Genomic DNA, 21105 nt, shown 5'->3' on the forward strand with positions numbered 1-21105 from the left:
ACAAACTTCCGAAAGATATAGAAGTCATCCAACCAACATCGATGGCAGAAAACAAGACAACCAACAACCGACATGACAACAAGAAGAAGGGAGATCAAGACGGATCGACACAACCTTCCGCCACCTGCCGCTGACCATTTTTTCTTTTGTGTATCACCGAGGGAAACTATTAATACAGAAGGTGTACTGCTATAGAGGGCCCGGCAAAATTCTAAGCTCGACACAAGCCTAGTACCGTAGGAGGAGAGCGCTCCCATGGTAGGGAAAAGCGAGTGATGAGGAGGAGGAGGACCGTGACTCGAGCAGCAGGGTGCATAGTGAGCAGCGATGCAGCGGCCTCTGCCGAATGCCTCTTCCGGCTATTGCCACCATACTTGAGCCGGCGTCTGTTCCGTAATTAAACTATCAGACTGCTGTATATCTTCTAGTATGTATGCTTGCGGTTTATCGCCTTTATATGTCGTATCTGTGTTGACATTTCGCCTACGAAGCTAGACACAGCATATTCCTCTCAGGAATCCAAGGACTCAAAAGTACAACCTGCTTTTGCAATCAATTTGCTACTGAAATGGACGTACAAACCCTTTTCAATGTTAAAGATAGGGTAAGCAATCATTGAGATCCACAAATCCTCGACTAAGCTGAAGATGGGATACGTGCATTGCTTCTTAGGTGGTTTTGGTAACAGGAGGTGGAAGGGGAGTTGGTGAAATGGTACTGCGCCATGTATCTCCTTGCCAACGATTACTGACACAGTCATGGTTTAGATCGCTCATGGTTTCATTGCCAATGGCGCGAAGGTGGGATCTTCTCTTTCGCAACGTTGGAAGTCTCTGGTGGGCTCACATCATGGGAAAACCAGGTATACATCTCTTCAAGAGATGCTTCGGCATGCGAAAAGACGGCCAAGCGTCTCACGGAACTGGGACCTGGTCAGTGCATTGCCATCCCTGCGGATCTATCTAAATACGACGAATGTTTAAGACTGGCAGGAGAGATAGAGAGGAGAGAGGAAGGTAGGTCACGACATTGTCTACATTAGTCTTGAAATCCAAATCTAGCCATGTAATCATATTAACTTTTCCCTCACAGTATTACATATATTGGTTGGTGTTTATCCATCACGACGCTTCAAAGAATTGTCTTTTATAATATGTGTCTTTGCAGGTAAACAACTCTGGGGTGACATGGGGTGAATCATTCCACTCTTATCCTGACTCGGCATTTACCAAACTTCTCACTCTAAATGTACAACGGGTTTTCACAATCACGCAGAAGCTGGTGCCCATGCTTGAGAAGGCATACCAACAAGAAAATTTTGTTGGGCGAATTATCAACGTAAACATTGAGTCACCGCGTGTAATTTCGCACTCTGACAAAGATATGGTAGATTGGATCCATCAACGGAGTCAGTGTACCTGGCCTCGAAACTTATGCTTATTCAGCCTCCAAAGCTGCCCTCCACCAGTTAGTAACAGTCACGTTTATTCAGAATATGTTGATGAAAATTGTAAAGGCTCTCGAGGCATCTTGCTAGCCGTCTTGGCCCTACTATCACAGTAAACACATTGGCATTGGGGCCATTCCGCAGCAAGATGATGAAACATACCCTTGACAATTTTGAAAACGAGTTGGCAGAGGCTCTACCTATGAAGAGGATTGGTGCACCAGAGAACGTTGTCGCTACTTGTTTGTGGCTTTCTGGGCCTGCTGGAGACTGGATAACCGGGTAAGTTGGCAAGTCTAGCCACCTGGAGAAGCTAACTTTACGACAGAACTGTTGTTCCCGTGGATGGCGGATCCCTTGTGGCAAGTAATTCCAAGCTGTAATATGGACAAATGTATGTTGTAGCATGCAGTTTGGCGAAAGGAAGAAGTGTAGATAGTAATAACTGGCATTATCTATTGAAACTCCTATACAATTAAAGAACAGCAGATATAAAGAGCCCAAAAAGGTAGAGAAAGATACAGAGACGGTAAGCCAAAAACTACAAATTACCGCGGGTTAGGTCAGTGTTGTAATGAATGAGCAGCATCTTCATATGGTTGACTTTCTCAATGACGACCCGGAAGACTTCCTCTGTCAGTCAGCTGGGGATTATGATATTATTCAATAGGAGTTTGACTCACATCCTCACTGGACCTTGGCTCCTTATCTTTTCCAACTAGATGCTTGGATTTGAGCTTCCCCAATAGCCCCTTGATCCTCCCTCCTCCTTTCTCCTCTGTCTCTGGCACTTCTTCCACGGACCTCTTTCCGCTGTTAGGCGAGTGATCATTCGTGGATCGTAAATGGGCGTGTCGCTGGCTACTCCCTTCTGAAGGCTCAGACCGAATGTCCAAATTGTTGGAGTAACCACGATGTACAGATTTGGACCTTCGTTTTTCTTCTGGCGGAACTGCTTCATGAGACATAACTCGAGAGATTGTCCGGATAAGGTCTTCGTCGGGTTCGGGAGAATTACTAGAGTTCTTGAAGGCATATCGGAGATTCGAAGGCGATTTAGGAGGGTGCTGATGAGAACCTTTGCCCTTGTGAGCTTTTTCTGCCAAAGCGGTGACTGATGCAGCCTGCTTAAGACGCTCTTTTGACCTGAAGAGGCTTGTCTTTTTGAAGATTTGTGAGATGATATCACCTGACTGGGACCAAGCCGAACTCTTAACATCTGAAGGCAAAGAGTCAGCATGCTGACTCAGTATTTTACAATGAAGAACGAAGACCGTGTGTAGCTCACCTCGCTTGATGTGTTCAAAAAGATCCTCCATGCTCCACACCTTGCTGACATAGACCATCTCTGGCGTTTTGAATCTAAAGTCAACACAATCTGGCATGCTAAAGGTGCCATGTTTCCGAGTATCATCACTCTAAAGACAGAGTTAGAGCAATGGTTTAAGCACAACCTGATAAATTACTTACTTTGTAGCTTAGGTTGAAGCCCATTCCCTGTAATCTAAATGTCCCGAACATCTTGTTTGTCGATGCGCGCAGTCTCATCTCCTTGGTGTCCTCAATTCTCTTAATCGATACAGGGTCACGGTCGGATTGGGGTAGAGAGAGAAGCGAAACCTGTGACCTTGATCGTGGCAAAGGACCATTCTCTATACCAAGAGGCTCGCCCCGTTTACCGCCTAGATCGTCCATGGAAGTCATTCCTGCCCCGCGAAAGATGGATGAGGTTGGAGTAGTGGAACTTGCACCATTTCCACCAGGCGGTTTGACAGCGGTACCGGATATTTGACGGCGACGGGTTCTGTCAGTGAAGAGATAATCCATAACATCTAACCCAACCCTCTCCTCCAGCTTGAAGCGGATGTTGACGAATTCAATATTCACATAAGGGAAAATAGGAATACCGCCGATCGAGGGGCGAGTGGACCAATAAACTGCAGCGAATGGCTTCTTCTGTGACCAGTATCGTCAGTGACAATTTCATTGTATCAGATATACTTACTATTTTCTTTTTGCTTGGATCATCTCGAATGATGATCTCTGGATACAGCGTGTTCCACTTGCCATTGAGAGCCTTCAAATCGCCAATTACCATTGCGTTGTCCATTATGCCGTTCTTACTGGTTAACATAGAAAATACGGCACCGTTGATGTCAACCTTCGCCATAGTTTCAAGCCTCGATTCTCGCAGCATATGCCACGCTACACCTCCAATTCGCACATCCATTTTCGTTGATGTCTTCATAGCAGCTCGCGCATCGTCTTTCGCAGACGTAGCTCGAATTAGGGCGTTGATTGTGTACATGTTTTCATACCCAACTTGCAGCTCAGATCGTATCTTGAAAAGTTCTTCCTTTCCAGTGTCGTTAAGCCTCTCGAAATTCGATTCGTAGCCGTGCTGCAGCTCAAGAAGGCCACGCATGTGCGTTTGCAAGGCGTTGATGTCTGTGACTAATTTTCCGAGGTCTCGGTCTGCTGCATCAAATGTGCGAGTAAAATCGTCTATAGCTTCCGAGCGGTCTTTATGCCCGGGATCTTCGTACATCAGCAGATCCGTTACGATGACATACAATGCCTCAAAATTGCGGGAATTGGCGGTCACGGTAAGCATGGGAGCAATTATAGCAGTATAATCCTAGCATATCATAAATATGATCAATAAAACCTTGTTTATTCCGACACGTTAAGACACTAACCTGATGAACTCTAAGGTGCTTGATAGGCTCTCCATATTCATCCAAAGTATCCGGCCATTCTAAGCCGCGAGGCATACGGATATTGTTGAACTTGTCGATGGAAACCATGATATCGGATTTTTGCAGGACACGGTCGTAATCTGTAGCCTCACTCTTCACGTCCAAAAAGATTTCCAGTGGTATGAAGTCGAGGCCACGAGGCATGCCGAGCTGTGTCCGCTCCCTCTTGAGAGCCTCTGTAGTTGGATAGAAACCCTGCAAACCTTGCATTGAAATGTAATTCCTGCAGCATCAGTATAAGCCATTTTGAGGGAACCTACCTGTCAAGCACATCTGCCATCATATCATCAATGGCGTTAGAATCGATGACTTTAAACTGTTTGAAGGAGAATTCCTCCGCGGAAAGAAGCACGATGGCGTTCGGATCGGATTCGCTGCGAAGCGCAATCTGCGGTTTGAAAACAAGCACATGTCTGTTGGGCTTAACATCACAATCGTCGGGCAATCCGCGATGTGCTCGGAGAGACCCCTCCTCGGCATTATCGTCCGTATGGAGACTGTCCAACGCGGGTTTGTCAGAGAGCCATCGGATCAGGTCATTCACCATTTGCTGATCTGCCGAAGTGTTTTTGGTTTGTTCATCCTCGAAAACCTCAGTCTCAGGCCGCGCACGCCGGCGCACACGCTGCTGATAAGTGTCAAGAATGCCGCGCAAAGATCTACTTCGGATGTCAGTTTGCTATGCGTCATGGCTGCGAGTAGTTCGACTTACGCGTAAGATGTGTAGTATTCTTCCTTTTTCCTGTCCCCCATCATATATAGATATTTGAACCCAATGTTCCTTGACCCATCTGTTAAAACTAGTCTAGGCCCATGTATGTGTATCATATCCTGAAAGGCAGCACCGGAAAGTGGCCGCTCAAACGTAGTAGTGGTGGTTTGTTTTGAGTATTCCAGGGTTTCATCACTGAGATGGCGAGTCTCTTTTTCAAGATCCTCGTAATGCTTGACTAAGACGTTGATCCTATTTAGAGTTACTGCTCGGTCCGACTATGTCAAAAGGTAAGCATCTGATTACTCATAAAATCATTCAAGAAACAATGGGAACTCACTTGATTCTCGTCATCTTGAGGGGGAGGGTAACTATCTAGCCTGGCCTGCAATTCATTGATCCTCTTCTGGGTGATCGAACGCTGTGCGTCCCGTACACAATCTGCCATCCCAAGGTAACAGTGATGAGTAGCTTCGTGACCGAATTTACTACTTTCTACACCAAGAGAACTACTTGCTTGGCTACCTGAGTCATCATGGGAAGTACTAGCCCTGGCCTTGACTCGTTTGCAGTAAAAGAGGTGAGGACAGTCACCGAAATCAGCTAGTTCTATGCGAGGGTCCTTATCACTTGGTTTGCGGTCTACATCAATGAAGTCACAATAGTTATACCAATGTCGGGTTTCAGGCGGGAGTGCTGAAGCTCGCGGAAGAGGATCGGATGGCGGGGTATTATCACCTTTGATACGCTCCACAAAATGAGCTCGCACGCCTTTGACCTTGAGGTCATCAGCAAGGATGTCCCCAGCGTAGAAAGGTTTGTGCACAACGACAGTAGACCGCCCAAGCTTTTCGTGCCGCTCAATCTTCTCCTGCGCACGCTGATGCGCATCCGCTCTGAACCGGCCAAAACGAGCTTTGATACCGAGGGACTCAGATTTGCCGGTAGTCGAATGATCCTTGCTCACTTGGGAGTACATATGGGAGATGTATACTGGTCGTAGATCAAATCGATACTACATTCATTAGCAAAGCAAATGCACAGAAAGAACCTACTTTTATAGTGCCAAGACTGCGACCGAACTTCTTGGATGGCGGTGGAGAATCGGGGAATAATTTGCCATGACGGATAGGTAATGACATCTGGTGGGAGAAAAGTCTGGCCTACTGTAAGCGCCTCCCAGGAAGGGGCAACGAAGATAAAAAAGAGCCAAAAAATACTCACTTCCACCAGCTCAAGAAGTGATGTGATGCTTTGGGAGCAAAATGAAGACTATTGACGCTGTCTGGCGTCTCTTCTTGCGTCCTGTGGGCGGATCCATTTCCATTGGGCGCTACAAGAGAGACGGAAAAGTGAATGAAGTCGCTTCGGAAGCCTTCATAAGAGTCTACTTTCTGTGGAAGACCCATGAGTTCTTGTGCATACAGATCGACCTCAGAAACTTACTCTGCCCAACCTTTTCTCTGCCTTGGCAATCGCTTCTGGTGAGCGAAGAATGACTTGCTGATGTTGCAGAAAAGTAAATTCCCGACATTGTCTGTGGAGGAGATTCTCCGTGTCACCACATCCATGTTGACAAGACCAGGGCCGGCAAGTCCTTTCAAGCTTAAAACCAAACCCAACCCTCACCCCCCCAACAAATTGGGCGCAAGGTTTGGTGTAACGTCTTTCGAGGGGCACTACATCAGTATCGTCCAGGATGTCACGCTCTCGAGCATGATCATGATGATCATGTCGATGATTTCGATTATTGCCGATTGCTGCCCCGTCGTGGAATGGCGCCAAACTAGATAATGTCAGTACTAGGCAAGCTGATCAATCTTTGTACTTACTCTGGGATAGCTACGACGAGCTCGTCAGCCAGAATTTGAATAGCCTCCTTATCCGCGTTCGGCTGGTCAATCAACAACTGAGTATTGCCACGCCATGCCAGACAAAAGCCAGAACCGAGTCCGGAGACGGAATACGGATCAAAGGAGCCTAATTGGGATCAACAACCAGATACTGGTGAAATATCTTACGGAGCTTAAGCTTACCCTTGAGATGAAGATGACACGGCCCTACAAAATCCACAATAGGTTTCCAGTGAAGTACAAGTCGAAATTTGTCCCAAAATCCAACCCTTGGCGAAGGATCCCGGGGGGGATGAGACAGAGTTTCTATGACTTTCATCAGATCTTGGATAGCAGGCTGATAAGAATTTCCCCAGGTAAACTCCGTCGTCTTCTTTGAAGAGATCTTGAATTTCGGCTCAGCATATGTCTTGACTGGCATAATCGTTTTTGCAATTTCCAGGACAAACGGGGAAGCACCGTTGTGGCCGCATCCTTCTGGTATAACCTTGACCGGAACATACATGACTGAATCATCGTCAGCGAGTTCCTCCGCAATAACCATAGTTGTCTCCATGTAAAAGGCCGGTTTTTGTTCATTTTTATTGACTCGTTGCACTCGGATAAGAGGAAGAGGATAGTCTCGAAGGGTACACTTCGCCTCCGCCATGGACCACCGAATGTTAAGGGGAACCATGAGGGAGAAGTTGACATCATCAGAAAATGGAGCAGACATCTTGCCCATGTAATCAATGATCTGCTTCCGGTCAAGGCCTGGCTTTGTGATCACAAGGTTGACCTCATGAAATGCTGCTCGAAAGAGGGGAGCTGTGCGGCTCGAACTGACTACTCGAATCGGAAGCTTGATGTTGACACCAGACCCACTAATTGCCTGAAGAGCCAATACTTCCCTTCTGGCCTGCTCATGTTTGGCAGCCCGAATACGCCTGATCCATGACTGAGATACTAGCAGATCGAGCGCCCATCTGGCTCTTTCAGGACCAACGCTATGCTTCTTAGTGAGGACAAGCATCCGTCGCCCACTTCCAGTTCTCGTATCCTCCTGTACCTCTGGTTGAGTGTCGGGGTCGCTAATAAGCAACAGCTTCTTTGCAAAATTGTCTTCTAGAGCGTTTCTCTTAGCTTGTTCTACCAGACCCGCTCTCCAAATGAGGTTAAGGCTTGTTTCTACAGGGTCGTCTTTTATCTCAAGTGATATATATCCAACGCTGAACGAGAAGGTTGGAACATTCTTAGGTTGCTCTGCGCACGGCTTGAAGACGGTGGTAAAGGGAATTTTGCCTGAGACCGTTCGGAAAAGGAGCTTGCAGGCTTTGACGGTCACATTGATGTTGAGGATGAGGCTGTTCAACTTGTAAGAAAATGGGATACGAACACGAAAAGATTCTATTCGGGGGGAAATGACAAGCGGCAAGTGAGGGTCCGAGAGGGCGAGTGCGAACTGCTTGATACGACCGAGCTCTTCCCAGCTACCGATGATCCGGGGACTAGGAACGTATAACAGCAGTTGTTCAGCTGTGAACACCATGCCTTTGTAAGGCTGTTTGCTGAAAGTAATACCGGAGCTATACATGAAGAGCTGTTCTTGAAGAGGAAATGCGAAGTGAGCGGTCATGCCGGGGATTGAAACGTCAATACTAAGGTTGAGATTATTGCTGGGCAAGGCGGACTGAGTGACCTGAGATTTACCCGACCCCGACCTCCAAGCTGCGCTTACTCGCTTGACCATCAAACCAGCGAGAAGATGGCAATATATATGGGATAGATCGGAAATCAAGGTAGGTGATTCCATCCGAGTGGTAATTTTGTACTCAATATCGCTACCGGGTGCTGGTTGCTGAGCCGCAAAAGAAGTATGTGATCGTGGAATCCTTAGCCATGGTCTCCGCGCTTGCTCTGTGCCTCTCATCTCAAATGGGGGCACGTTATTCGCAAACTTGCCCTCATCCATTGCTCGAAGTTGTTTAGCTCGTTGAAATCCCCAACCAACAAATTCATCGTCTTCTCTCGCCTTTGGGGGGTCTTTTCGCAAAACGCCCTTTTTGAACCCGCCTTTTTTGATGAACATTTCGCCGTTGTAGATAGGCTGGAAGTATGTTTCCTCGGTGTTGATGGAAACCAACGCTGCACTACCCCCTGTAGAACGAAGCTTGGCCCCAAATGCAAGAGATTGCGTGGTGATATCTTCGGGAAGTCGTAGCTTGGCTCGGCGGGGGGTGGTCAGTGTATGGCGCCAAGGGAGAGATTGGATGACGGTTTTGTGATACGCATATTCCAATTTCAACACTGTCCGGAACCATAATCCTCTGGTCAGACCCAATGCACATTCGGGGTTTGGATCCCTAACACCTAAGAAAACGTTGACTTTGCCCAGTGAAAGCCTGGCTGATATTCCCGAAGGTAGCTTGTCGAGGATAGTGGTGGTCTTTTTCCCCTCACTTGGCGAAGGCTGACGATCATCTTTGGGCCTTCTTTGATGCGCCTCTCCCATACCTATGAGAGCCTCCACAACTTCCTCTTTCCATAAATCCACGTCTATTCCTTCCTGTATACCCACATCCAATCCACAGGAAATGGAACTCCAGTCAAAAGATGACGATTCTGTCCCGTCCGGCTTAACCTTAAGCCTCCCAAGTATATCCCCTGTGACTGTGCCGTATATCCTTCCAATTTCTGCGAGCTCATACACTTTGTCTCCTGAAAGTGTCATCTTGACTCTGATGGGCTCCATTTTTACGGTGGCATCGCATCTCATGGAAATGGACAGATTATCCCTGAGTTCTGCCTTGTTGGCCGTCGATCGTCGGCGCAGTGCTGCTGGCAGCATAGAAGGGTGCACGGCGAAGTCCAATTCGTCATTCTCTTCTCTCCTTTGCTGCAGTTCTTCCTCTTCTTTAAAAGCTTCTTTGGTAGCCACTCTGTCCCGGCGACGGGCGATGATATCTGAGAAAGAGGTGTAACAACTGGAATGGACGCCAGCAAGGGCGAATGTGAGCGTGGTTGTGTTCTCTGACACCCTATCCGCAAGGACTGCCATGATATCGCCCACATCGAAAACCATTCGAAGCCTGGGGGGCAACCAGCCAGACGGGTCTTCGTGTGAGATAATAGGTGATTCGGACGACGGTGGAGGCGAACTGGTAGGACTTTTGGGATAAGTGGCCTTCCAAGCCGCTTCAAGCTCGTGTAATAACTGCAGATCGCCCGCGCAATCCACACTTGCAACATCGGCTTGGCAGACTACAAGGGCAATGTTTGGGTCACTGGCGAATAATAGTTCCTCCCTATTCCACCCTTCAGGTCGCCATGACGAGAAACCAATCACTTGCGCTTGCCGAATTGCAAACAACTGCGACTTGTCATTTGAGCTTTCGCCAGGCGCAATACACTGGAGCTCAATACTTTTCCACCCAAACTCTGCACCCACACCACGGATGATGGACTCGGGACTAGAATTGGTACCAAAGGCGTTGCGAGCGCGGTCATTGTTAGATGAATCGGCCGATGAGAGAGCACATCTTATCTCAGAAAGCTCGAGAATGATTGTGTAACGGTCCCCCGTTGGTGAAGATGACAGATCAAGGGATGAGATGGATGATAAGTGAGACTGGGACAGGGAAGGCATAATTGGAGAAGGATTGTGAAGGTGGTGAAGAAGAGTGATATGGGCGAATGACACTTTTGTCGACTGCATGGCTCTTAAGATGACCTGATAGCTACTGTCAGTGTCGTCCGGCTAACCTTTGTGTAAGGAATAAACGTACACGAGCAGTCCCATGCGTTGACCATCGATTCATACCCTTCTTCTCCATTTGCTTATTTTTCTTCGATTTGTTGAGCAATTTATTTGCTTTCTCGACGGCCTCTATAGTCGTGCGCAGTTTGCCCATCTCATATACCGCGCTCAGAGTGTCCTCGCCCAATAACCCTTTTTTGGGACCAAATCCAAGGCTAAGTCTCACACTAGACCTTTCATCTAATGCCACTAGAGTGCTCACCCCTGCATCTGATGAATGGAGATCATAGACAGGATGGCATCGCTTAAGAGGCCGGAAGGAGATGAACTGTGACCTACGAGCGGTGGACGATTTGAGGTCGGGTATGGAAGGCTTAGCAGACGGAGGTGGGCTGTTCCGAGGGTCGATACACCGAATAGTATCGATGTAGATGTTGAAAGAAACGGAGCCGTACATTCGGCCTGTGGCACGAGTCCAAATCTTGTTCGCTGTTCTGGACATTCGAGAGTGGAAGGGCTTCGGGCTGGATAAACGGGGGGTTGTCTGCGCCTTCTTGCCAGGCGAAGGAGGGAGAGAAGCCTCACAAGGTTCAGCCAAAGGAGGCAAGGCAAATGATGTGTGCATGACCGGTGAGCCGGAGAGAGACTGTGTGTGTCGAGACGGCGTCGACATTGCTGTGGTTGGAAATGAAGGCGGGATGTCATACTCATCTTTAAAGCTGATAGAAGATAAGGATCGAAAAGGGGCTTCCCTTTCGGGAGCGGTTGAGACAGCTGCTTCTTCGGCCATACCACGGAACTCGACCTTGACGCCAAACCCCAGCTCTTTCCAAGTTAATTCGATGCCATCCAAGTCATCAAAGATAACCCTGCAATTGACAAGTTGGATGGAGACGAGTCGAGCAATCGAAGGATAGTGGTGAATGAGCAGTCGGAGAATAAAGGTGATAAGCCTGTTCTTGAAGCGGCTTGGAGACTATTGGTTTTTCGGCGTCAATATATTTAGTCGTGTGATCGGCTGCGGCTGAAATGAAACGGTCACTGACTCTATGCTGTACGGACGGCCTTCCATTTTTCAGATCTCCCGATGGATTGTTCTTGATTCTCCAACTGACCCCTTCAATTCTAAGCACAACAAGCCCGGTCACGTCTCCTTTGATGCCACCCCACGTCCACCTGGCTCTCTCTATTCTCAATGTAGGGATTATATCCTCTTGCTCATGTTCATTTCGCCATTCCAGACCTGTAATGGATATAACGCTAAAGCTCGATACTCTGACTTGAGTGAATGTGCGCAAAAGTAGTGGGAGGATGTGCAGGTGGACGACCAAAGAGGAGAGGACTAGAATAAGCAAGGTGACGGATATGGCTGTAAAGGATGGGAGGAAGAGCATTGCAGAGGGGCGAGAAAGGGGCTGTTTTGAGCTGTAAGGGATTGCGGGTAGGGCGTTCTGGCCTAGAGGTGCGGCATGTGCTATTTATGACAGAGAGCGGCAGATGGCGGGCATGGCCGGCCTCCACTTTTTGGCTGGGGGATAAGGGGTGGATGTGGATGGAAGGACCAGGCAGGAATATACCGGGCGGAGCAGGGGAGGCTGAGTCTTGTGCCGTATTTGTATGTGTGATAAGGGAGGGCGCAACAATTTGACAACTCTTCACCCGAGCCGGCGAGATTGAACGGGGATGCGTCATGTCGACTTCACAACATCTTTATTTAACTCGTCACGTGACTACCACCTCGGCCACACCTTCACCTGTAGATTCGTTCCATTTCCAGCCCAGCGCATCCACGCACTCTCCTTCCCGAGCCCACACAGTACGGCAGACTCACCCCAATGTCCAAGCTCATAGGAAGGCTTCTTGTCGGTCTTGCCTGTCTCGCCCTCTTCCACGGTCAGTCTTTCGCTCCTCTTTCGCGACCTGCAGACTGATTGGCGCATTCATAGCCGCCTTCTCTACATATGAACGTATGTCGAGACTGACTCTGTCAGAAACATATTAACCTGTACTCCTGCAGATCTTTCCATTCTCAAAGCGCTCTCAAGGCCGACGTCAGGCTTGCCTCTCTCTGTGTGTACTGTTTCCGTCAAATGATCCATTGTGTGCTTGGCACAGGCTTACAGACAATGATTTGAAAGATTGTCATTGAAGCATTCGTTTCTTTGATATGTTTCATAATAGGAATCGTCTACGCAACAGGCGAGTTGAAAGACGTTACTTATCGGGGGGAGCTGGCTCATCGGTTAGTCTTCTTTCGTTACTTTCTGTTGCTTGCTGCAACACCGTCACCTGCTTTAAGCATATGAGCGGAATTGAAGTGACTTGGAAAACCCAAGTCGTGTCCATGCTATCCAGGTATACGAGGGCTGACGCGCATTGTTCAGTACTATTGATGATTCTGATGCCCGGATGGGCTTCATGAAGTTATCGAAGCGGGGAAAAGCTATTTTCGGGGACTTGGATAGATGATACCTAGTCGGCGAACCGCGGTTACGGGCCATGTAATCTATTTTTGACGAAATGTAAATGCATATGCACACCAACAAAACTGGACCCAAAAAAGGACCCTCATCATCAACCGGTCCCTCCGCCGATATAGATACACTAACGCTCCCTCAAAGCCCACTTCAGACCACCCCATCTTCTTCCATTCCTCTCCACCCCGGTTCTCACGCCCTTCTTTCCACCCAAACGTTCCCTCTCAGATATTCCAGTCCATCTCCCACGTCCGTCTACCCAATCCTGCACTCGAACATTCGATGGTAGTTTTTCTTTTGCTGAAAGAAGCTGATCTGATGGAGAAGGGAGCTGACGAAGGGGGTTTACAAGAGGAATGGCAGGGAGAGTGCGAATATGTGGGCGAAGCTGAGCAGGAACGAGGGAAAGAGGGATGTATCGGGGCATGATGTAAAGTAAACTACGTAGCTTTGCGTCAATGACAATGTTCACAACTACTATCAGATACAAGCCTGGAGTCGGAACTTACGATGTGGCGGTCACTCAATGGAGTAACTACTGTATGATTAAAAAGAAGTTTCCTAGTCGTATATGATCGACCGTGAAAGTCCCTGTCGAAATTCTCGAATTATTTTCTTGTATACGTTGAAAACTTGTAGATAGTCTCCGTAGAAGTGATGATGAGATAGAAGCGAGCTTATGTGGTTACCAGGTGGCGGCAAATGGTAGATAAACGACGCAACCTTGAAAAATTCGGTGTCTTGGATTACTAAGTAGGGTATGAAGACAAGAACTACCGTGGATATGCTTCGAGTAGATCGAGAGTGGCAGCGATGGGAGGAAAGAGACGACGAGGGAGGAGGAAGAGGAGAAACGACGACGAAGAAAGTAAGTTGCCACGTGGAGTTTAATCCACGTCAAATGCTGTTGATACTAATATTCCCGTCGGGGCCCCCTTGCTGTATCTCGACGATCGACGATCAACGTTTGGGGCCGAGACTCCTCCTCCCTTGTTGGGAGGATTTTGGATTAATCTCGGATTATGACCAAGATTATGACGTCTGTTCACAGAGTCGACAAACATATGTTCATGCTTATCAATCTTTCTCTTACAAGCGGTACATACTCTTTCCTTGGTTCGTTCATATATAAATGGGGCACATGCCTTACATGCAAGCAATATTATCACAGTTTTGTACAATCTATCAGCAATCAGCACGGCTACCAACACCATCCACCGATCATCGACTTTACTACAGCAACTTTGAAAATGCCTGTTGTCAGATTCCCTACTCTTGCAGAGCCCGTCTCCCTCGGGGCTCTTCAGCTCAATACACGAGTGATTATGGCTTCTCTCACTCGCAATCGCTCTATCCGTAAGTTATCTTGTTCCATACTCATGCTACCCTGTGCTAAAGCCAGACATCTTATCAGCCACAACGGTTCCCAACGAGGACAACGTAAAGTACTATGCTCAGCGCGCTGGGCCTGGTCGCTCAGGCCTTATCCTCTCTGAAGGTACACTCATTGCCCATCAAGGTACCGAATGGGAGAATGCTCCTGGTATCTGGGATGAGGAGCACGCAAACGGTTGGAAAAAAGTCACCGACGCCGTACACGACAAGGGCGGGTTGATTGTTGCTCAGCTATGGCATACTGGACGTGTTTGTCATCCAGACATGATTGAACAAAAGAGGAGTGGAGACCCAGTGTGGGCACCAAGTGATGTGGGTGCAAGAGGTGGGAAGGTGCGTATTCTCCCGCACAACGCACAATGAAGATTAATTATTTTACAAGTTCCGCACACTTCCTGGCAAGCCGGGATACATTTCCGATCCCACCCCTATCCCTGACCCAACATACATCCTCGACCAGTACTCTAAAGCTGCAGAGATGGCCAAGCTCGCTGGATTCGATGGCGTCGAACTTCATTCCGCTAATGGCTATTTGATTGAACAGTTCTTGTCGGATGTTAGCAATACAAGGACAGATAAATGGGGCGGTAGCGTGGAGAACAGGATCAGATTTGGTTTGGAAGCTGCCAAAAGACTAATCGACGTTTGGGGGGCTGACCGAGTCGGGTAGGTGCAAATCACCCATGATGATAAGTCAGCACCATGTCTGACAGATTATATAGCGTCAAAATCTCCCCTTGTGGTGGATATAACGACACTTATAACACTACCGGTGACTCTCGTCTCGAGACTTTTAAAACTTACATTTCACGCCTTGACTCTCTCGGTCTCGCGTATATTCAGCTCATGGTTGCTGTCCTTGGCGACGACCATCATGGAGGCAAGCCCCAGGGATTTCCTCATGATATTATTGGCACTTATGGCCCGTTAATCAAGAAGAGCAAGCTAGTTGTGAATGGGAACTACACGCCGGAAAGCGGTGAAGAGGTAGTGAAGAGTGGCAAGGCGGCAGCTGTCGTCTACGGGAGGAACTATGTTGCGAATCCTGATTTTGTCAAGCGCATCCAACAAGGGTTGCCTCTTGCCGAAATCAATATGAAGGTAAGTGATCTTAAAAAAAAGGAATTTACAGCTTGCAGCGTGTTGACAGATGATTAGGGTCTTTACACACCAGCTGTTGAAGGGCAAAATGGTTCCGGCTACAACGATTACCCGGATGCCGAGTAGAAGGTCATGAGGGTGTGAAGATTGGAGACGTTTTGGAGATTTTAGTCCTAGAAAATGAGAGTAGAGATTTCAAGCAGATCATATGTAGATGCAAGTAACATCTCCATGAGCTTCGTTGCAACTTCAAACTGAGCGCTTTAGCCAGCATGAATACACATAAATTATGTCGATACACTCTGTTCCAATGTGAGTTTCTTGCTCAGGATCATGACGATCTCTTACAAACAGATCCGTGGTATGGTCATTCTCAACCGCGACCAAAGCACGTTATCGATGCATGCATGATCCAGATACCATCGAACTCCAGAATGCTTTCAAAACCGTCTAATAACCCGCCGCAGCCACCAACTTGGTCAATTCTACCCTTCGTCAGCATGAACCTCTTCCTTTCAAGGCCAGGATACTCACGGCCAAGCTGAACATTCTCCTTGACAACACCGGCCTTTACATCATTCTGCCCGTTGTTGGGGATGACCGCATCCTGCCCCTCCACTGTCCACTCAACCTTGCTGCACCACTCTCCTACCTTGTCGGAAGGGATATCGAGCCATCGAGAGAGTTGAGAAAGGGATATCCTACGGAAGCATGAGGCGATAGACGCGGAAAAGATGAAGCGGAAATCGTCCAGGGGAGAGGCGTGTTGTGGGAGGTAGCGCGTTCGGAGGACTATCCAATACCTCGTCAATACCACTTTCAAATCTTGAGTTTCAGAACCTACTTTTAGCTGCCTCAGAATCAGAGTTGATCTCTTGCCAAAACTTTGTGAATTGGCATGTCCGGCTGAGTTCATGAAGCCTTTGAAGGTAAGGCATGACAATTACAAGTGCTTCATCCGCCGATTCGATATCGTGGAGAATAGCCTTCAGGCGTTTGTCAATGTCATTTCATTTTTTTATAAGAAAGAAAGTACACACAGAAGGCTCCCTGAGCATTTCCAAGCACAAGTTGAAATCAGGTCCTGACACTGTAGCTGCAAGAGCCTTGATGAGTATGTTGATGATAACATCTGGGTTGCTGTGTTGAGGATTGAATTGGTATCTAAATCCACTGTCAGCTATCTACACACATAGTAACCTTCATCCTAGTGACAAGGCGCAAGGTTTCCATTCGGAAACCAATGAGACCACAGACGAACAATTTAAGGATAGCGAGGTTGCCGAACAAATCGTACTGTCCTTCCTTCAATTCCGTGGCAAGGTAGTCCTCCATGAAAGGCAAGTTTGATGGGTTGTATCGGTCTTACATAGCCAATGAATTCCATTAGCAAAAGTGCTTTTCACCCACTTTCACTTGATGAAATCGCTTCAGCACTCACCGACACCATGGATCAACTCGTGGATGACATCAGGCCTAGTAGAGGGGGTATGCCACTCTTTCAGGTTCTCGGGGGAGACGGCGGTGACCATTTTGAGCTTTTGTATGGAATATAGATGTTCTGTCTAGATACACCGAAGAGCGGCAGCAAAGGAGTGGGAGACAAAGAATTCGTTGATGACCCGCCACGTGGCTTATCACTATTCATCAGCGATTAGACCCGGTTGAAATCCACGTCAGGATTTCGGCGTGCGCCGTCGTCGCGCCCGTCGTTGTTGCCTCCCTCCACCACCATCATCCTCTTGGCGGTCGAAGAAGGAAGCTCAACGAGTGACGACGTCGCAATTGCTGTAGCTGGAGAAGATACCGATCCTGCTCAAGGAAATAGAAACGACAAAATCACATTGCTCCAGTAAGGTATCATCTTAATATGCCTGACGAAACCTCTCAAACTCTCCGCCAACTCAAGATTAAAACCGGTGTCGTCAAACGCCTCCACAAAGAAGAATCCAGCTATATTCAGGAAGTCGAAGATCAGCAGAAGGTCGTAGAGAAGCTCAAAGCGGATGGTGCTGACGGTGCCGACATACGGGCAGCTGTTGGTAAAATTCCTGATTGGGTACAAATAGAAGCTCATCAGCTATGGTAGGAGCGGGTACTGAAAGATTCAGAAATGATGGTACCTCGCACAAGAAGGTCATTAGAGGAAGCCTTCCAAGCACTTGAAGATCTAGTGGTGGGTTTGTACTTTAACATTCCGCGACTTTACTTCACTGAACAGTCTTGCAGAATGCCCTTGGATCGGATGAATCCATCGCCGGTACTCAAGAATTCAGAGAAGCTTTTAGTCAGCTGCAGCAAGTTGAGGTGGACTGGAAAACCGACGGGAACTAAATTCTCTTTTCTTCCAAAGTCCTTCTCGTCATCAAATCCATATTATATAACGGTTCATGTTTGGATACCGATAGTGCTCATATGATATGTGCGCATAAACATAGTCTATTGCCTTCAATAATCGGCTGCGATACCCGAGAGCTGTCAAGAAGCGGAGGAAACAATTTTAATGTCCAAAAGTAACCCATCAAAATGGCATGAAGTTCATCATAAAATCGTACTGTATAAAACTCACTAAAATAAACGGCTAGACTCATCAAACGGGTATACAAGGTAAAAATGGAACGTCAAAAGTGGAAGTATTGTCCATAAACAACAACATCTGAACTACTCTTAAGAGCTTGTGGACGTGGCCGTCGCCGTCGCATCCTGATCGACACCATTAAGAGTGATAGCCCATTGTTGCGTAGGGTTAGGGGCTTCCGAAAGGGTAGCGGTAACGGTGGCAGTAGGAAGATCGGCCGAAGTGAAATTGGCTGGAGTAGAGGCGTAAATTGAAAACTTTTTCGACTGGAAAACAAAATCAGATTAACGGCACGTCAAAAGCAGAAGAAAGGACATACTTTGGCATACACTTCTCCGTGATAGGTGTTCATGAACAGCAGATAAAACCCGTCTCCTGTAGGGATGTTGGATCCTAAGTCAACCTCCATCTCTCCACCATAGTTCTTATATCCTGAGGGTAACCTCTCCATAGGTACTCGCAAAGCAATGGGAAGGAAGCCGACCATAACGGAACGGTTGGAATTGTGTAGCTGAACATCGAATGATTGAACACCGGTGCCACTGCCAGTTGTCCATGCGAGTAGGTTTTTTTCGCCAATGACCCAGGGGTTGGAAGGATCAGGGTTGGATACCGGCCAGTAGATAGTTGAGACACCGGCTACTCAAGAAAATTAATTCGGTCTCTTCGTCGAAATAACTGGTAATAACGTACCTGAGACGAAGGGGATAAGTGGCAAGACAATCCAGCTGAGAAGCCTCATGTTGGTTCTAGAAAGTTGGGAGGATTGGGTATGATTGCAGAATTCAGAGTCGCGTGCAGTGAAGCGTAAGAATACGAGAATAACTATGAGAGACAAGACCCGAACGCGCGCAAAGGCATTGTTAAATGAGTCGCACGTTTTTCTCCATTCACATTTCCCAGAATTTATCCAGGGTGGCATTCTTAACCCAGGCTTAATTATTAACATTGCTAAAAAAAATACAGCATATGTAAAAATATCAGAAGGCGGGAACGACTAGAAGGAAGGAGAAAAAAGAAACAAATCACCACGTAACCAAATATCGCTAGTAGTTCACCGTGCTGGTCGATAATGGCTCGTATTACATTGGGCGTGAGCAATATAAGTATGATTATACACATGGTGGGTGCACGGGGATGACAGCAGTGGTGAGATGGTGTTTATGATGGGCGGCACATGATGGCGAACAAGCTTGTTGGGCTGGCGCTGACAGGCATTTAAAGCATAGTAGAAAATACATCGTATACAGTATTAGTAGTAATGGCCTCGCGAGACCTGATCATTTACCTGGGACTATGGAGTCTGCCACGATTCATGATGTAACACAACTAGACAAAAAATGATGGAAGAGTCGATATAATATCTTACCTTTGCTCATACGAGTCATCAGCTACTGTTCATCAGTCCGATATTACTACTGCCCTCCTCCTCAATGTACATGCCTTTCGTGCTTACTAACCCAATATCAAACTGACTTTCAACCATTTCTAATGCCTATTTGAACCAGCTTTCATGTCGCCTCCTGCCACAATCCTCGTCTTTTTGCTGATCATCACCACTGCCCAAGCTGTTGACATTATCTTCCCGTCAGACGCATTCGAATGGAAAAGTGATGATACACATATTGTTGAATGGGAAGTGAGTCTTGCCAGATCAAATTGTATTACCATCCGATGCTTGAATGATTTGGAGGTGGAATATTGACTTCCCTTCCAGTCAAGTAAGAACGGCCAGGGCCCCTTCTTCAGCATATCCCTCCTATATCCCAATATATCTGCGATTTTCCTTATGACTGATATTCCGACGGATCATGATTACCTTGCGTATTCGCCTAACCCCGCAATTCCATCCGGAGATGGATACACACTCGCCATCATATCGTCCCACAACCTGACAATTTCTAAGGCAAACTTTGCGGTAGACGATAAACGAGAGACCGCACCTGTCGAAGTCTTTGCATTTGGCGATGGCAGTGCAGGAGGGCGGAGTAGTGGTAGTTCGAGCAGTAGAAAATCATCCTCTGGCTCAAAAAGACAGATAGTGGAGTAAATATAAGCATCTTTCTCTTTCGCTGACGTGGTTCTCCTCCTTGTAAGACTGGCTGACAAACTGTTTCGGTTCTAGGCGGGTGTTGCTGAAGCGCAAGGGTCCTTCGGAATCCAGCGTAGTATCAAAAGCGAACGACCTGTTTCTGGGGTCATTTTAGCCGTGGCGTGGCTGTTGTACTGTCGAGGTAGTCTGAGGCAGAAAAGCCAAACATTGCGACATTATTATTATAGCATGTGGCTACAGTGTATGTTGCATTGTGGATGACACTACGTACGTACGAAAAATGCAGTGAAGGAAAGAATGAACGTACATTTAAACGGCTGTCCTCGGCTCAGGCAGCCAAAGCCGACGGTGCAGCTGTTCGCTCCGCCGCCGGGACGAGCATCCGGTAGAATCGGATCCGACATGATAAGATTACCCTGGCGGTCAGTGCTTTGCCCCCCCGCCGTATAAATCCCAGCCAGCGCCTACCGCCGGTCAACAGCCAATCACCGGATTCTCAACACGAGAGAACGAATGTCATCAGAGTCACACCGCTATATATAGTCTATTGGCCTTAATCTATTGGCCTGTACTCCTCCCCCACATCTCATATCAATAAGATCTACATTATCAATATAAACACACAGCCATGCTCACCCCACAGCAGATCCCACTTGAAGAGTTCGACTCCAATATCAAATCCAATTATGTCGGTACGCCGTCTTTCCTGATCCATCCCTGTTCGCTGTTCGTTTACATCCACAGTAGAGGTCTCTTCATCTGCCCTCGGTGGTGAAGTTGTTGCATGCTCAGACGATTTCTTTGCTTCTTGTCATAACTTGATCAAGCCCACTGTACGTTTCGTTTCACGCTGGCATCTTAAATCGTGATTGCAGAATTGCCGTCCATTGCCGACAATGACATGGGTCGCCTTGCAATTTTGCCAATTGAACTGCAAAACGCCTAGAGCGAGCTGACTTGAGATGGCTAGCCGTCTGTATCCATGAAAGGTCAA

The 21105-nt window shown here is 47.5% G+C and overlaps 8 protein-coding genes across 8 annotated transcripts in view; 5 read left to right on the top strand and 3 right to left on the bottom strand.

Moving 5' to 3' along the window:
- Positions 1–568: 568 nt before the first annotated feature.
- On the top strand, positions 569–1830 carry CNBD3950 (hypothetical protein; the record flags this gene model as incomplete). The annotated part of the gene is made up of 9 exons (XM_770573.1): positions 569–604; positions 673–714; positions 768–800; positions 863–1016; positions 1093–1106; positions 1168–1338; positions 1391–1467; positions 1517–1729; positions 1776–1830. 9 exons carry the CDS (start codon positions 569–571, stop codon positions 1828–1830), a joined length of 795 nt encoding a protein of 264 aa, XP_775666.1.
- Positions 1831–2038: 208 nt separating this feature from the next.
- Positions 2039–11901, bottom strand: CNBD3960 (hypothetical protein; the record flags this gene model as incomplete). Its single annotated transcript, XM_770574.1, has 16 exons — positions 2039–2074; positions 2131–2666; positions 2736–2865; positions 2918–3403; positions 3453–4085; positions 4147–4429; positions 4467–4865; positions 4919–5196; positions 5259–5933; positions 5974–6076; positions 6143–6312; positions 6365–6704; positions 6751–6898; positions 6955–10480; positions 10536–11483; positions 11554–11901. The coding sequence occupies 16 exons, from the start codon at positions 11899–11901 to the stop codon at positions 2039–2041; spliced, it is 9039 nt and encodes a 3012-aa protein (XP_775667.1).
- A 152-nt stretch (positions 11902–12053) lies between these two features.
- On the top strand, positions 12054–12976 carry CNBD3970 (hypothetical protein; the record flags this gene model as incomplete). Its single annotated transcript, XM_770575.1, has 6 exons — positions 12054–12122; positions 12268–12400; positions 12454–12474; positions 12525–12577; positions 12646–12749; positions 12892–12976. The coding sequence occupies 6 exons, from the start codon at positions 12054–12056 to the stop codon at positions 12974–12976; spliced, it is 465 nt and encodes a 154-aa protein (XP_775668.1).
- A 1258-nt stretch (positions 12977–14234) lies between these two features.
- Positions 14235–15606, top strand: CNBD3980 (hypothetical protein; the record flags this gene model as incomplete). The annotated part of the gene is made up of 5 exons (XM_770576.1): positions 14235–14340; positions 14399–14712; positions 14762–15045; positions 15102–15480; positions 15538–15606. The coding sequence occupies 5 exons, from the start codon at positions 14235–14237 to the stop codon at positions 15604–15606; spliced, it is 1152 nt and encodes a 383-aa protein (XP_775669.1).
- A 324-nt stretch (positions 15607–15930) lies between these two features.
- CNBD3990 (hypothetical protein) lies at positions 15931–17012 on the bottom strand (the record flags this gene model as incomplete). The annotated part of the gene is made up of 6 exons (XM_770577.1): positions 15931–15965; positions 16015–16272; positions 16325–16466; positions 16521–16644; positions 16742–16844; positions 16922–17012. 6 exons carry the CDS (start codon positions 17010–17012, stop codon positions 15931–15933), a joined length of 753 nt encoding a protein of 250 aa, XP_775670.1.
- Positions 17013–17350: 338 nt separating this feature from the next.
- CNBD4000 (hypothetical protein) lies at positions 17351–17814 on the top strand (the record flags this gene model as incomplete). The annotated part of the gene is made up of 3 exons (XM_770578.1): positions 17351–17518; positions 17570–17653; positions 17710–17814. 3 exons carry the CDS (start codon positions 17351–17353, stop codon positions 17812–17814), a joined length of 357 nt encoding a protein of 118 aa, XP_775671.1.
- Positions 17815–18147: 333 nt separating this feature from the next.
- Positions 18148–18800, bottom strand: CNBD4010 (hypothetical protein; the record flags this gene model as incomplete). Its single annotated transcript, XM_770579.1, has 3 exons — positions 18148–18324; positions 18378–18697; positions 18752–18800. 3 exons carry the CDS (start codon positions 18798–18800, stop codon positions 18148–18150), a joined length of 546 nt encoding a protein of 181 aa, XP_775672.1.
- Positions 18801–20739: 1939 nt separating this feature from the next.
- The window catches only part of CNBD4020 (hypothetical protein), a gene marked incomplete at both ends in the record, with an annotated part of 2931 nt that continues 2565 nt past the window's right edge, over positions 20740–21105 (top strand). The window contains 3 exons of the mRNA XM_770580.1: positions 20740–20803; positions 20859–20944; positions 21082–21105. The exon at positions 21082–21105 is cut by the window's right edge and continues 65 nt beyond it. Coding sequence (XP_775673.1) covers positions 20740–20803; positions 20859–20944; positions 21082–21105 — 174 coding nt within the window. The remainder of the gene's footprint in view (positions 20804–20858; positions 20945–21081) is intronic.

This window comes from Cryptococcus neoformans, chromosome 4 (assembly GCF_000149385.1).
Source record: "Cryptococcus neoformans var. neoformans B-3501A chromosome 4, whole genome shotgun sequence".
In the NCBI taxonomy this organism is placed as follows: Eukaryota; Fungi; Basidiomycota; class Tremellomycetes; order Tremellales; family Cryptococcaceae; genus Cryptococcus; species Cryptococcus deneoformans.